This window comes from Tachyglossus aculeatus, chromosome 2 (assembly GCF_015852505.1).
Source record: "Tachyglossus aculeatus isolate mTacAcu1 chromosome 2, mTacAcu1.pri, whole genome shotgun sequence".
Taxonomy (NCBI): Eukaryota; Metazoa; Chordata; class Mammalia; order Monotremata; family Tachyglossidae; genus Tachyglossus; species Tachyglossus aculeatus.
The window spans coordinates 55,273,358-55,288,837 of NC_052067.1; the positions used below are offsets into that span (position 1 = coordinate 55,273,358).

At 47.5% G+C, this 15,480-nt stretch overlaps 1 protein-coding gene across 2 annotated transcripts in view; it reads right to left on the reverse strand.

The window, feature by feature from the left end:
* The window catches only part of LOC119946426 (plasminogen-like), a 67,828-nt gene that overhangs the window by 25,692 nt on the left and 26,656 nt on the right, over positions 1-15,480 (reverse strand). Inside the window, exons 5-11 of one of the 2 annotated variants that reach the window (XM_038767731.1) lie at positions 13,554-13,693; positions 12,334-12,454; positions 9,153-9,271; positions 7,697-7,859; positions 5,245-5,378; positions 1,902-2,061; positions 573-736 (exon numbers count right to left, since the gene is read on the reverse strand). In XM_038767731.1, coding sequence (XP_038623659.1) covers positions 573-736; positions 1,902-2,061; positions 5,245-5,378; positions 7,697-7,859; positions 9,153-9,271; positions 12,334-12,454; positions 13,554-13,693 — 1,001 coding nt within the window. Of the gene's footprint in view, positions 1-572; positions 737-1,901; positions 2,065-5,244; positions 5,379-7,696; positions 7,860-9,152; positions 9,272-12,333; positions 12,455-13,553; positions 13,694-15,480 lie in introns of both variants that reach the window. The other variant, XM_038767723.1, reaches the window with a different exon arrangement.

The window sequence follows — 15,480 nt, forward strand, 5'->3', positions numbered from 1 at the left end:
AATTAGTGGACACATTCCTTGGCCTTATTGAGGCTTACAGTCTACAGGTGGACTGTGTTAAGTTCTTACTATGGATAGACACAAGATAATCAGGTCCCACATGGGGCTCACATTCTAAGTAGGAGGGAGCACAGGGATTGAATCCCTATTTTGCAGATGAGGGAACCGAGACAAAGACAATTTAAGTGACTTGCCCAAGACCACACAGCAGGTATGCGGAGTAGCCTATTTTAGAACCCAAATCCTCTGCCTCTCAGTGCCCTGCTTTTTCCACTGGGCCATACTGCTTCTCATTCAATCTGTTAATCTGTCACAAAATATTGTCAATTCTACCTGCACAACATCTCTAAGATCTACCTTTACCTTTCCATAAAAATTGTTACCATACTCATCCAAGCACTCATCATATCCCGCTTTAAACTACGGCTTCTTGTTGACCTCCCCACCTCCTTTCTTTCCCCACTCCAGTCGATACTTCCCTCCGCTGCCTGGGTCATTTTCCTGAAAAATCAATCAGTCCACCCTCAGTGATGTTATCGTCAAATATGAAGATGAATTAGGTTTACGGTTACCTGGTTGGGAGGGGGCACTCCCATCCTCGGGGCTCTGGGGATTCTGTCCTTGTGCTGGACACTTCTTCAGATTACAGTATTCCCACCTGACACTGGGATCTGTGGTATAGCACCAGGGGTGATCATCACCATCTGGATTTCTGCAGTAGTTCATTCTCAGATCCCTGGAAATACAAAAGCTCTGTGTATTGAGAGAAGTCTTAGCGTCCCATAAAACGATGGGGCACACTAATCTGAGACAAGGTGTCCAGTCAGGTGACTAAAAATCTTAATTTAGGGCATTCTGTCTCAAAATCTGATGGGCTTTTTTTTCTCCACTTCTTTCCCTCTCCTCCTCTGCCCTTGCTCCAGCCCTCTCTCTGCATTGGCCCCTCTTTCCCCACCTCTCTTTGCCTCTCTTCCTCCTCCTTTCCGCCTTCCTTTTCTTGTCAATAAATCATATTTATTGAGCGCTTACTGTGTGCAGAGCACTGTACTAAGTGCTTGAATTTTATCTCCTAATTTTGGGCCATTGGTCTTGCCTCCATTTAAACCCCGCCTTCTGGAAGCTCCATCCCCATCATCATCATCATCAATCGTATTTATTGAGCGCTTACTATGTGCAGAGCACTGTACTAAGCGCTTGGGAAATACAAATTGGCAACACATAGAGACATCCCGTTTTACCTTTCAGAAAACACAGTCCCCTTAAACCAACCTCTACCTCCATACCAAGATGTTTACTGGAGAAGCGCCCTGAGTTCCACCGATGAATCCATCAGTGGCATTTATTGAGCACTTAGCACATGCGGATGCCCAGTCTGTGCTATCGGTCTGGCGGAATCACCTTGCAGAGCTCATTCTGGCTACTCCAAGTGCTCCGTCTCAGCCCTAAAGTCTCAGAACCCAAGGCCCATCCGTCCTTCAGTGCAGGGGACCGAGTCCCTTGGCACTGGTTTCATTGACCACGATGGTCACTGAAATTCTGTCACTCTCTCCCTCTAGACTGCAGGCTCACTGAAGGCAGGGAAGGCATCTACCAATGCTGATGCATTGTACTCTCCCAAGTACATTGATGATGATGATTGATGATGATCAGCAAAAAGAGAAAATCTGCAATTGCCATATGTGGGCTCTGCATGTCCGCACGTGTGTGTGTGTTTGTGTGCACGCACACAAAGATGCAAAACTCAGTATCGTTGTCCTCCACATCCTTTCATTCCCACCTACCGTGGACTTGACCCTGACACCCTGCTGAACCTTCCTCCCAGGGAGTATTTAGCTGCTTGTTTTCCCCAAGAATCCACTCCACCGCAATATTTCTCTGCCCGTTAAATGCCTTGGACATACGCATCTGGATACAGTATTGGCGTCTTATTGTGGTAGTGAGGCCTCATAGACCACCAAGCTTGGCACTTCCTTCCGGAAATGGTGGTGGAAGACATTCCGCGGTAATTCTTTCCATCACCCTGGTAGCATTCTTCGACCACCGGCGTCTCCTCGGGCAAAACTGCTGTGAAAAGCAACCAGGCAGCATGGTTTAACTTACGCAGACGGACACAGCTCTCTTCTACAGAGCGCTCATAGGGTCCTCGCCTAAGGAAATGGACAAAACTCTCTTTGGGGGTAACTGATTCTACAGTTGGATTGATTTCAGGTTCTTTTTTTTTAATGGTACCTGTTGCGCACTGACTATATGCCAGGCACTGTATTAAGCGCTGGGGTAGATACAAGCTAATGAGGTTGGACACCGTGTCCCACTTGGGACTCACAGTCTTCATCCCCATTTTACAGATGAGGGAATTGGGGCACCGAGAGGTTGTGTCCCATTCATTCAATCGTATTTATCGAGCGCTTACTGTGCGCAGAGCACTGTACTAAGCGCTTGGGAAGTCCAAGTCGGCAACGTATAGAGACGGTCCCTACCCAACAGCGGGCTCACAGGCTAGAAGGGGGAGACAGACAACGAAACAAAACATGTAGACAGGTGTCAAGATCATCAGAATAAATAGAATTATAGCTATATGCACGTCATTAACAAAATAAATAGAATAGCAAATGCGTACAAGTAAAATAAATAGAGTAATGAATCTGTACAAATATATACAAGTAAAGGTCACCCAGCAGACATGTGGCAGAGCTGGGATTAGAGCCCAGATCCCTCTGACTGCCAGGCATGTGCTCTATCCACTAGGCCATACTGCTTCTGTTGCTTGTCAGGTGGCAGATTAATCATAATAGTAGTATAAGTACTTTCCCAAATGCTTAGTACATTGTTCTGAACACAGTAAATCCTCAACCAGCAGCATTGTTTGATTGATATTTGCTGTGCTAAGAACTGGGGTAGCTATAATATAATCAGATCAAACACAGTTCTGTCCCATCTAAGACTTTACAGTCTAAAGGGGGAAAAGAGCAGATATTTGATTCCCATTTTGGAAGAGGAAACTGAGGCACAAGGGAGTTAAGTGACTTGCCCCAGGTCACACACCAGGGAGAGCCAGGATTAGAACCTGGACAAATAGAAGAAAATCATCTCCCTTGCCAAGGGAGATGTTTCTGACGATCAGTGTAGCCCAGTGGAAGGAGGCTGGGCCCTGGAGTCAGGGGAACTGGGTTCCACGTCCCGCTTTACTACTTGCTTACTGTGAAACCTTGGGTAAATCACTTAATTTTAGTCCCCATTTTACAGATGAGGAAACCGGAGGGCAGAGAAGGTAGGTGACTTCCCCAGGGACGCACAGCGAGTGAGTCACAGAACCTGACGGAGAACGCATTTTCCCGATTCTCAGGGCTGTGCTGTTTCCTTTGGACTATGCTACTTCTCAAAAAACTGTCTCATTTAGGGAATGCCTTCACCATCAGAGGTCTGGGAAAGAGCAGAGGGGAATTCTCCTTGGAATCTGGGATGAACCACCAGGTCTGAAGACACCAGGGCCAATAAAAACCCTGGTTCTGAGCAGCAGTGTGGCTTGATGGAAAGAGCAAAGGCCTGATCATTTTTTTTTTTATGGTATTTGTTAGGATCTTGCTGTTAGACGCTGTACTAAGCGTCCTGGTTAATGAGGTTGGACAGAGTCCCACGTGGGGCTTACGATCTTAATCCCCATTTTACAGATGAGGTTACTGAGGCCCAGAGGAGTGAACTTGCCCAAGGTTACACACGGCAGATAAGTGGCGGTTCCAGAATTAGAACTCAGGTCCTTATAACTTCCAGACCTGTGCTCCATCCACTAGGACATGCTACATTTCTGTTCTTGGTTCCTAATCCTGGCTCTGTTGCTTGCACATTGTGTGACCTTTGGCCAGTCGCTTAATTCTCTGTGCCTCAGTTTCCTCATCTGTAAAGTTAGGGTTCAGTAACTGTCCTCCCTCAGCCTTGGACTGTGAGTGAGGGACTGAGTGCACATTAATGATCTTGTATCTTCCCCAGATTTTAGTGGAGAACTTGGCTCATGGTAGTACTCCAATTAGCAGTGTGGCCTAGTGGATAGACCACAGGCCCGAGAGTCAGAAAGACTTGAATTCTCATCTCGACGCTGCTCCTTGTCTGCTGTGTGACCTTGGGCAAGTCCCTTCACTTCTCTGCGCCTCAGTTCCCTCATCTGCCCCACAGCCCCACATGGGACAACCTGATCACCTTGTATCCTCCCCAGTGCTTAGAACAGTGCTTTGCACAGAGTAAGCGCTTAATAAATACCAAAATTAAATTAATTAATTAATCCTGGCTTCTCCACTAGCCCGTTGGGTGACCTTCGGTCAGTCACTTAATGTCTCGGTGCTTCAGTGCCCTCATCTGTAAAATGGGTATTAAATCTTACTCCCTCCTACTTAGTCTAAGTAGGACTTAGTAGGACTGTGTCCACCTTAATGGTCGATGTGTACCATAATTAATGATGATGATGATGGCATTTGTTAAGCGCTTACTATGTGCAAAGCACTGTTCTAAGTGCTGGGGAGGTTACAATAATAATAATGGCATTTATTACACGCTTATTATGTGCAAAGCACTGTTCTAAGCGCTGGGGAGGTTACAAGGTGATCAGGTTGTCCCACGGGGGCTCACAGTCTTCATCCCCATTTTACAGATGAGGTAACTGAGGCACAGAGAAGTGAAGTGACTTGCCCAAAGTCACACAGCTGACAAGTGGCAGAGCCGGGATTTGAACCCATGACCTCTGACTGCAAAGCCTGGGCTCTTTCCTACTGAGCCACGCTGCTTCTCCAGCCACGCTGTCAGGTTGCCCCACAGGGGGCTCACGGTCTTAATCCCCATTTTCCAGGTGAGGTAACTGAGGCTCAGCTCTTCCCCTTGTCAGCTGCGTGACTCTGGGCAAGTCACCTAACTTCTCTGTGCCTCAGTTACCTCATCTGGAAAACGTGGATTAAGTGTGTGGGCCCCACGTGGGACAACTTGATTACTTTGTATCTACCCCAGAACTTAGAACAGTGCTTTGAACATAGTAAGTGCTTAATAAAAGCCATTATTATTATTATTATTATTAAGTGACTTGCCCCGTTGACAGCTGGCGGAGCTGGGATTTGAACCCGTGACCTCTGACTTCAAAGCCCGTGCTCTTTCCACTGAGCCACGCTGCTTCTCAGTGAATGAGTGAAACTAATGAACTCATGAGTTTAAGTCACTGGTTCCCCGCTTTGGTCGGGGGAGAGGTGCAGGGGTGAGGGGGTTCACCTGGCTGTTCCGTGGGGGCCTGGGCTCCGCAGCGAGGCACATTGCAGTGCTCCATGCGCACGTCACTGTCCGTGGTATAGCACCAAGGGGCAGACTCTCCGTCCGGGTTACGGCAGTAGTTTTCTTCCAAACCCCTGCAAGGGAAACAGTTGCTTAAGATGCTTAGTACAGTGCTTTGCACACAGCAAGCGCTCGATAAATACCTATGACCGAATAGGCTTGCCAGACAGGGCGGGAGTGGGGCAGCTTCTCCTCTAGTTTGCCGCTGACCCCTCTCCAGCATCCTGTTTCTGGCCTGGATCCGCTTCCCCTTCGTATATCTACATTGTAAACTCCCCCAAGACTGTAAATCCGTCATGGGCAGGGAAAGCTTCCACCAGCTGTGTCACGCTGGACTCTCCCCAGATCACGGTATGGAGCTCTGCACAGTCAATACGACTGATGGATTGATCCGACAGACTCTCCCTACTTGCGAAGCCTTGTTAAAATCACATCTCCTCTAAAAGGCCTTCCCCACCTAAGCTCCCATTCATTCATTCAATTGTATTTATTGAGTGCTTACTGTGTGCGGAGCACTGTCCTAAGCGCTTGGGAAGTACAAGTTGGCAACATACAGAGAGTCCCTACCCAACAGCGGGCTCACAGTCTAGAAGGGGGAGACAGACAACAAAATAAAATAAATAGAATAAATATGTACAAATAAAATAGAGTAATAAATACGTACAAACATATATACAGGTGCTGTGGGGAGCATTTCCTCTTCTCCTTAGAACAGTGCTTCGCACATAGTAAGCGCTTAACAAATGCCATCATTATTATTATTATTATTATTCTCCCACTCCCTTCTGCATCGTCCTCGAGCTTTGATTGCCTCCCTTTATTCACACCTCCTTCAGCCCCACAGCACCACTGTCCAAATCTGTCATTTATTTATATCAATCTCTGTTTCTCCCTGCAGACTGTAAGCTCTGCACACAGGACATGCTCAATCAATACTATTGATTGATTGAGAGCAGCCACTCAGGTATGGGGGCTGGAAGGAGGAAAGAGCTTCTCAGGCTAATGAGAAACTTTTGGGGGGTTTTAATCAAAGAATTAGTCTAAAATACCCTCCAGGGAGGGCAGCCTGGGAACCCTGAGTGAAATGAGCTTCTTCTGTCGTTGAAAGACACAGTTATAGATGCTCTAGGTTTATTTTAATGTCTGTCTCCCCCTCTAGTCTGTAAGCTCCTTGAGGAGAGGATTGTGTCATCCACCTCTATTGTATTTATGTTCTCCCAAGAGCTTAGTACAGTGCTTTACTTGCAGTAAACACTCCCTAAAGATCATTGATGAATTGCCTGATTGATCTATTGAGTTGCATTGGCAAGAGGGAAAGCGGAGGGAACAGAGTTCAGGCTGGCAAAGGTCAGAGAGCTCAGGGTGGCAGAGTTTCAGCCACAGCATCTCCGTTTTGTATCAGCTTTCCGGTCCGAAGGCCTCGGCACGGGTATAATCAATCAGTGGTACTTACTGAGCGCTTACTGTGTGCACAGCACTATGCCGAGCACTGGGGATTTTGTAATAGAGTTAGTGGACCCAATCCCTGCCCTCAAGGAGCTCACAATCTAGAGGGGGAGACAGACATGACAGAATGGAAAAGTGTTTCTCAATTCTGTTGATATTATTTGTATTTACGTCTGTCTCCCCCTCTGGACCGCAAACCTACAGTGGGCATGAGAAGTATCTGCCAACTCTGCCGTATTGTGCTCTCCCAAGTGCTTAGTACAGTGCTCTGCTCCCAGTGAGCGTTCAAGAAATGCCATTGATAATAATAATAATAATGATGGCATTTATTAAGCGCTTACTATGTGCAAAGCGCTGTTCTAAGCGCTGGAGAGGTGACAAGGTGATCAGGTTGTCCCACGGGGGGCTCACAGTCTTCATCCCCATTGTACAGATGAGGGAACTGAGGCATAGAGAAGTTAAGTAACTTGCCCAAGGTCACACAGCTTGGCAGAGCTGGGATTTGAACCTATGACCTCTGACTCCAAAGCCCGGGCTCTTTTCCACTGAGCCACGCTGCTTCTCGCAATGAGCTGGAGGAGGAGGAAGGGGAAGTAATCATAATAATGATCATATTGGTACTTGTTAAGTGCTCACTATGTGCCAAGGGCTGTTCTAAGCGCTGGGGCAGATATAAGTTAAGCGGGTTGGCCACAGTTCTGTCCCACATTGGATTGACACTCTTAATCCCCATTTTGCAGCTGAGGTAACTGAGGCCCAGAGATGTGCAGTGACTTGGCCAAGGCCACACGGCAGGCCTGTGGTAGATCAGGATTAGCACCCAGGACCTTCTGACTCCCAGCCCCGTTCTGCTTCTCGGGATTAAGGCTGGGTTTAAGGAATTAGGCCTGGAATGCGGTTTTCTCCCTCTTTCATTGCCTCTGGGGAACCCCAACCCTCAACGTACTTGCAGGGGAAGTTTTCCGGGGTCCTGGAATGCTTGTGGGGAGTCTGCTCACTCCAGCGTTGACAGGTCTTTCCAGAAGCCGTGACGGCTATTTTTCCTCTGTACGTGTCTCCTTTCCCGACCAGGCACTGGTACGTCCGGCCAGGGTGTGGAGGTGGGGTAGCTTTAGGAAGAGGAAGGAATCAACACACATTCCTTAAAGATGTAGGCCAGCGGTATGGAAAAAGCATCAGCCTCTGCCGCCTCCCACACCTGTAATTCGGCAAGGGCGCTCATATTAGGGAATCACTGATCTCCAAAAATATTTTGTCTCCACTAGGACTCTCCTGGCTTACGCTAGTTGAGAACTAAAATAAACAACAAGTTAAGTGACTCGCCCAAGGTCACACAGCCGACAAGTGGCGGAGCCGGGATTTGAACCCGTGACCTCTGACTCCAAAGCCCGTGCTCTTTCCACTGAGCCACGTTGCCTCAATCAGTGGTATTTATTGAGCGCTTACTAAGTGCAAAGTACTGTTCTAAGCTGTGGGAGAGTACAATGAAACAGAATTAGCTGACACATTCCCTGCCCATGAAGAGCTTATGGCTTAAAGGAGCACTTGAACAGCATTTGGGAGCATCATGGCTTAGTGGATAAAGCACTAGAGCTCTCCTGGCTCACACTGGCAACAACTCTGCCAGCTCTGCCACTTGTCAGCCGTGTGACTTTGGGCAAGTCACTTCACTTCTCTGTGCCTCAGTTACCTCACCTGTAAAATGGGGGTGAAGACTGTGAGCCCCATGTGGGACAACCTGATCACCTTGTAACCTCCCCAGTGCTTAGGACAGTGCTTTGCACATAGTAAGCGCTTAATAAATGCCATTAAAACAACAACAACAAATTGAGAGAAGCACCACGGCCCAATGGAAAGAGCAAGGACCTGGGGGCCGGAAGGACCTGGGTTCTAATCCTGGCTCTACCTGTGTGACCTTGGGTAGGTCACTTCACTTCTCTGTGCCTTACCTCATCTGTAAAATGGGGGTTAAGACTGTGAGCCCCACGTGACACATGGACTGTGTACAACCTGATTAGTGCTTAGAACAGTGCCAGGCACATAGTAAGTACTTAGCAAATACCATTTAAAAAGAAAAACCGCTTAACAAATCCCACAGTACTGCTCATTCATCCCATCGTATTTATTGAGTACTTACTATGTGCCTCACTTACCTCATCTGTAAAACAGGGATTGAGACTGTGAGCCCCAAGTGGGACAGGGACTGTGTCCAACCCGATGTGCTTGAATCCACCCCAGCACTTAGTACAGTGCCTGGCACATAGTAAGCACTGAACAAGTCCCACAGTTATTATTATTATCATTCATTCAATCATATTTATTGAATATGATTTATTGTCTATGTGCAGAGCATTGCTTGGGCACAATAGCTGTCCAGACCCCAAGGATCGAGTGGCACTTACTGCAGCGGGGAATGTCACAGAAATCCCAGCGCTTGTTCTCACTGGTGGTGAAACACCATGGGCGAGGCTCCCCGTCAGGATTCCGGCAGTAATTCATCTTCAGGTTCTTGTTGGGAAACCTGCGTGGAGGGGAAGGATTTCATTGGATCATTCATTCATTCATTTAATCGTATTTATTGAGCACTTACTGTGTGCAGAGCACCGTACTAAACTCCTGGGAAGGACAAGTCGGCAACTTATATAGAGACGGTCCCTACTCAACAACCGACTCACAGTCTAGAAGGGGGAGACGGACAACAAAACAAAACATGTAGACAGGTGTCAAAGATATTCACATCATTAACAAAATAAATAGAATGGTAAATATGTACTAGTAAAACAAATAGAGTAATAAATCCATACAAATATATACAAGTGCTGTGGGGAGGGGAAGGAGGTAGGGCGGGGGGGATGGGGAGGAGGAGAGGAAAAAGGGGGCTCAGTCTGGGAAGGCCTTCTGGAGGAGGGGAGCTCTCAGGAGGGCTTTGAAGGGAGGAAGAGAGCTAGCTTGGTGGATGGGCAGAGGGAGGGCATTCCAGGCCAGGGGAGGGACGTGGGCTGGGGGTCGGCGGCGGGACAGGCGAGAACGAGGCACGGTGAGGAGATTAGTGGCAAAGGAGTGGAGGGTGTGGGCTGGGCTGGAGAAGGAGAGAAGGGAGGTGAGGTAGGAGGGGGCGAGGTGATGGATGGAGAGCCTTGAAGCCGAGAGTGAGAAGTTTTTGCTTGATTCGTAGGTTGATAGGCAACCACTGGAGATTTTTGAGGAGGGGAGTAACGTGCCCAGAGCATTTCTGTACAAAGATAATCCAGGCAGCAGAGTGAAATATAGACTAAAGTGAGGAGAGACAGGAGGATGAGAGATCAGAGAGGAGGCCGATGCAGTCATCCAGTCGGGATAGGACGAGAGATTGAACCAGCAAGGTAGCGGTTTGGATGGAGAGGAAAGGGCGGATCTTGGCGATATTACGGAGGTGAGACCGGCAGGTTTTGGTGACGGATCGGATATGTGGGGTGAACGAGACAGCGGAGTCGAGGAGGACACCAAGGTTGCAGTCTTGTGAGATGGGAAGGATGGTAGTGCTGTCTACAGTGATGGGAAAGTCAGGGAGAGGACAGGGTTTGGGAGGGAAGATAAGGAGCTCAGTCTTGGACATATTGAGTTTTAGATGGTGGGCAGACATCCATATGGAGATGTCCTGAAGGCAGGAGGAGATACGAGCCTGGAAGGAGGGAAAGCGAGCAGGGGCAGGGATGTAGATTTGGGTATCATCAACATAGAGATGATAGTTGATGCCATGGGAGCGAATGAGTTCACCAAGGATCAAAAACTTCCATTCACTCTTATCAGAATTCATTTCTTCTCAGGCGTGCCAAGAAACTCTTCTATTTCTAGGTGAAAAACTTGCCTCTCTCCAATTTACACAGAGCAGTCAGGCCATCATATTTATCGAGCATTTACTGTGTGCAGAGCGTTGTCTTGAGTGTGGCAGAGTACAGTAGGACAGTACAACAGACGCATTCACTGCTCACAGTCTAGAGGGGAGATGGATATTAATATAAATAAAATTACAGATATGGACACTAGTGTTGGGGGGATGAATAAAGGTAGCTAGTCAGGGTGATGCAAAAAGGAGTGGAAGAAAAGGCCTCTTGGAGGAGATGTGTTTTCAATAAGGCTTTCAAGGTGAGGGGAGTCATCGTCCGTTGGATATGAAGAGGGAGGGCATTCCAGGCCAGAGGCAGGATGTGAGCAAGAGGTCAGTGGTGAGTTAGAAAAGGCCAAGGTACATTGAGACGGTTGATATGAGAAGAACAAAGTGCATAGGCTGGGCTGCAGTAGGAGAGTAGCGAAGTGAGGTAGAAGGAGGCAAGGTGATCGAGCTCTTCAAAGCCAGTGGTAAGGAGTTTCTGTTTGATGCAGAGGTGGCTGGGCAACCACTGGAGATTTCTGAAGAATGGGGCCTGAATAATAATAATAATGATGGCATTTACTAAGCACTTACTAAGTGCAAAGAACTGTATTAAGTACTGGGGAGGTTACAAGTTGATCAGCTTGACCCATGGAGGGGAGCTCACAGTCTTAATCCCCATTTTACAGATGCAGTCATTGAGGCCCAGAGAAGTGAAGTGACTTGCCCAAAGTCACACAGCTGCCAATTGGTGGAGCCGGGATTTGAACCCATGACCTCTGACTCCAAAGCCCGAGCTCTTTCCACTGCGCCAAGCTGAACTTTTCTATAGAAAAAGATCCGGGCAGCAGAGTAAAGTATGAACTGGTGTGGGGAGAGGCAGAGATGTCAGCCATAATCAAAGCGTGATAGGATAAGTGATTGGCTTAACGTGTTGCAGTTTGGATGGAGCGATGTTGTGAATGTGGAACCGACAGGATTTAGTGATGGATTGAATGTGTGGGTTGAATGAGAGAGAGGCATCAAGGATAACAGGTCAAGGATAATGCCAAAGTTATGAGCTTGTAAGACAAAAAGGGAAAGTCAGGGGAATGACAGGTTTGGGTGGGAAGATAAGGAGTTGTGTTTTAGGCAATGTTATGTTTGAAGTGATGGCGGGACATCCAAGTAGTGATGGCAGGAGGAAATGTGAGACTGCAGAGAGGGAGAGAGATCAGGGCCGGAGATGTAGATTTGGGTAGCATCCACCGAGAGGTGGTAGTTGAAGCCATGTGAGTGAATGAGTTCTTCAAAGGAGTGGGAGTAGAGGGGAATAGAAGGGGGAGGCAGAGGAGGAGCCTGTGAAAGAGACTGAGAAGGAGCAGACAGAAAGATAGAAGGAGAACCAGGAGAGGACAGTGTCAGTGAAGTCAAAGTTGGATGATGATTCTAGGAGAAGGGGATGGTCCACCGTATGGAACACAGCTGAGAGGTTGAGAAGGATTAGGATGGAGTCGAGGCCATCGGATTTGGCAAGAAGGAGATCACTGGTGCCCTTTGAGAGGGCGGTTTCTGTGGAATGAAGGAGAAGGAAGCCAGATTGGAACGGGTCAAGGAGAGAATTGAAGGCGAAGGAACTTGAAACAGCAGGTATGGACACCTCGCTCAAGAGCAGCAACGTGGAGTAAAAGAAGGGGTTCCATAAGTCACTTTCCCTCCTCTACCAAGTGCTCAGTGTGGTAAGCAACACTTACTTGTGAGGTATGTATCCGTGAGAATGCGGCAGCTGAGAATTCCAGGCTTGGCACTTGTACCCAGACTTGGTGGTAGAGATTTTACCTTGGTAATTTTCGCCACTGCAGTGCATGCACTCCTCTGGGTTCATGGGGAGGGAAAGAGAGAAAGGTTGAGGTGGGTGAAGCAGAAAAGGTAGGAGGAGAAAACCAGAAATTGGCAAAAGCTTCGGCCTTTGAGCTCTCGGGCCCTGGTACCTTCTCCAGGCCCCTGAAATACAGAGAAAATCTCCTTTGGGAACTGGCCCTATGGAGCAGTCTGGGTTGCAGCTAACAAACACAGTGGTTTGGTGGACAGAGCACGGGCCCAAGAGTCAGAGGACCTGGGTTCTAATCCAGAATATGCCACTTGTCTGCTGCGTCACCTTGGGTAAGTCACTCCACTTCACCTCAGTTCTCCTGTTCTCCATCCTACTTAGACTGTGAGCCCCATACAGGGACAGGAACTGTGTCCAGCCTAATTCGCTTGTAGCTACCCCAGCGCTTAGAACATTATTTAACCCATAGTAAGAGCTTGACAAATATTATAAAATAATATTATTACAATGAAAAATCCAGTACTTAGTACCCTGCCTGGTGCATAGTAATAGCTTAACAAATACCATCATTATAATGATGATGATAATAATAATAATAGTATTTGTTAAGCACTTACTATGTGACAAGCGCTGTTCTAAGCATTGGGGTAGATTCAAAGCTATGAGGCTAGACCTAGTCCCTATCTCAATCAATCAATTGTATTTATTGAGCGCTTACTGTGTGCAGAGCACTGTACTAAGCACTTGGGAAGTACAAGTTGGCAACATATAGAGACGGTCCCTACCCAACAGTGGGCTCGCAGTCTAAAAGGGGGAGACAGAGAACAGAACCAAACGTACTAACAAAATCAATCAATCAATCGTATTTATTGAGCGCTTACTGTGTGCAGAGCACTGTACTAAGCGCTTGGGAAGTACAAGTTGGCAACATATAGAGACAGTCCCTACCCAACAGTGGTCTCAAACACGATCCTCAGCTCCTTCTCGGCCCCCAGCCAGTCTCATCCCCTCCAGTAGTGAGACCCCCCTCTAAGACAGGGAATGTGTCCATTTCTTGTTATATTGTGTGCTCTGCACATGGTATGCACGCAATAAATACGATGGAATGAATGAATAAATGAACTTCGTCAGGGACTTTCTCACCTTCACATTCTGGAATGTCGCAGTAATCATATCTCTTTTCAGGATCTGTGGTATAACACCACGGTCCCTGAGAATCGAGGTCCGGATTTCTGCAGTAGTTTTCCTCGAGCCCTTTGTAGGGGTAAAGAGTAGGTGAATACCTGCGAGGAAGGAAAACGGAGGCTGAGTTTACTTGACCGAAATAAATAGAAGCAGCGTGGCCCAGTGGATGGAGCTCAGGCCCGGGAGTCAAAAGGATCTGGGTTTTAATCCCGGCTCTGCCCCGGCTTTGTGACCTTGGGCTAATCACTTCACTTCTGAGGGCCGAGTTACCTCATCTGTTAAATGGGGATTAAGATGGTGAGCCCCATGTAGGACGTGGATTGTGTCCCACCTGATTATTTTGAATCTACCCCAGCGTTTAGCACGGTGCTTGGTACATTTAACGAATATCATATGAACAAAAGTCATCAAGCCAGAGGAAGACTCCCTTCAGTAACCTTTGGGCTTCCTGAGCACTTGATTCAACTCTGCAAGGCCCCTCAAATGGGCCAAAAGCAGAGTGGCAAAGTGGTTAGAGCACGGGCTTGGGAGTCAGAGCGTTATGGGTTCTAATCCCGGCTCCACCACTTGTCTGTTATGTGATTTGGGCAAGTCATTTCACTTCTCTGTGCCTCAGTGGCCTCATTGGGGAAAATGGGGTTTGAGATTGTGAACCCCACGTGGGACAGGGACTGTGTCCAAATTGATTTGCTTGTATCCACCCCAGCGCCTGGCACGGAGTAAGCTCTTAACAAATATCGTTATTATTATTCAGTTTGCTTGGTGCCCACTCCATCCAAATAATCAGTTCAGTGAGAGAAACTGAAGTCTTTGTCACATTTCCCTGGACCTATAGCAAGGTGCGGGAGGTTTGAAGAGGATCCGGAAGACAAATGTTTAACTTTTTACAGGATTGTAAAGGGAGAGGGGAACTACAGTGGGGTGGGTGGGGGAGGTTTGAGGGAAAAGGACAGAAATGGACAATGAGAGCTTGAAAAAAGCATGATTTTGGAGGGAGTGGGGAAGGAGGGAATCAATTGTAATTGTAAACCATTTTAATTGTAAGTGCTGATTTTAAGTAATGATAATAATAATGATGGCATTTAAGTGCTTACTATGTGCCAAGTACTGTTCTAAGTGCTAGGATAGATACAAGCTTATCAAGTTGTCCCACTTGGGGCTCACACTCTTAATTCCCATTTTACAGATGAGGTAACTGCGGCACAGAGAAGTTAAGCGGCTTGCCCAAAGTCATACAGCTGACAAGTAGTCAACACTTGTAGTATAAAATTTAGAAAAAATGGTATTTAGCGCAGCAGACTGATTTACTTATACGGTATCCATTCCAGAGCTTAGCAAGACGGATTCAGAGTGGTGGGAAGGAGGAAAACCTGAACAGAATCGTGGCCAGATACTCCTCCTGTCGTCTCTACAGATGAGACCCTCCACCCTGCAGCGTCTACAGATGAGACCCTCCACCCTGACATCTCTACAGGTGAGGCCCTCACCCTGTCACCTCTACAGATGAGATCCTCCACTCTGCCACCTCTAGAGATGAGACCCTCTGGGCTACAAAAAGCCACTGTCCCCAAAACTGGCTCACATGAACCATTAGCGACAGGTCATTCAATCTATGGTATTTAATTTCTTTTCATTTTTATTTTTTGTCGTATTTGTTCAGTGTTTATTATGTGCCAGGCACTTACTAAACCCTGGGGTAGATACAAGCTAATCTGGTTGGACACAGTCCACGCCCAAAATGGGCCTCACAAACCTTAATCTGCATTTAACAGATGAGGTCACTGAAGCCCAGAGAAGTGAAGTGACCTGCCCAAGATCACACAGCAGCCAAGTGGCGGAGGTAGGATTAGAACCCAGGTCCTTCTGACTTCCAGGCCTGTGCTGT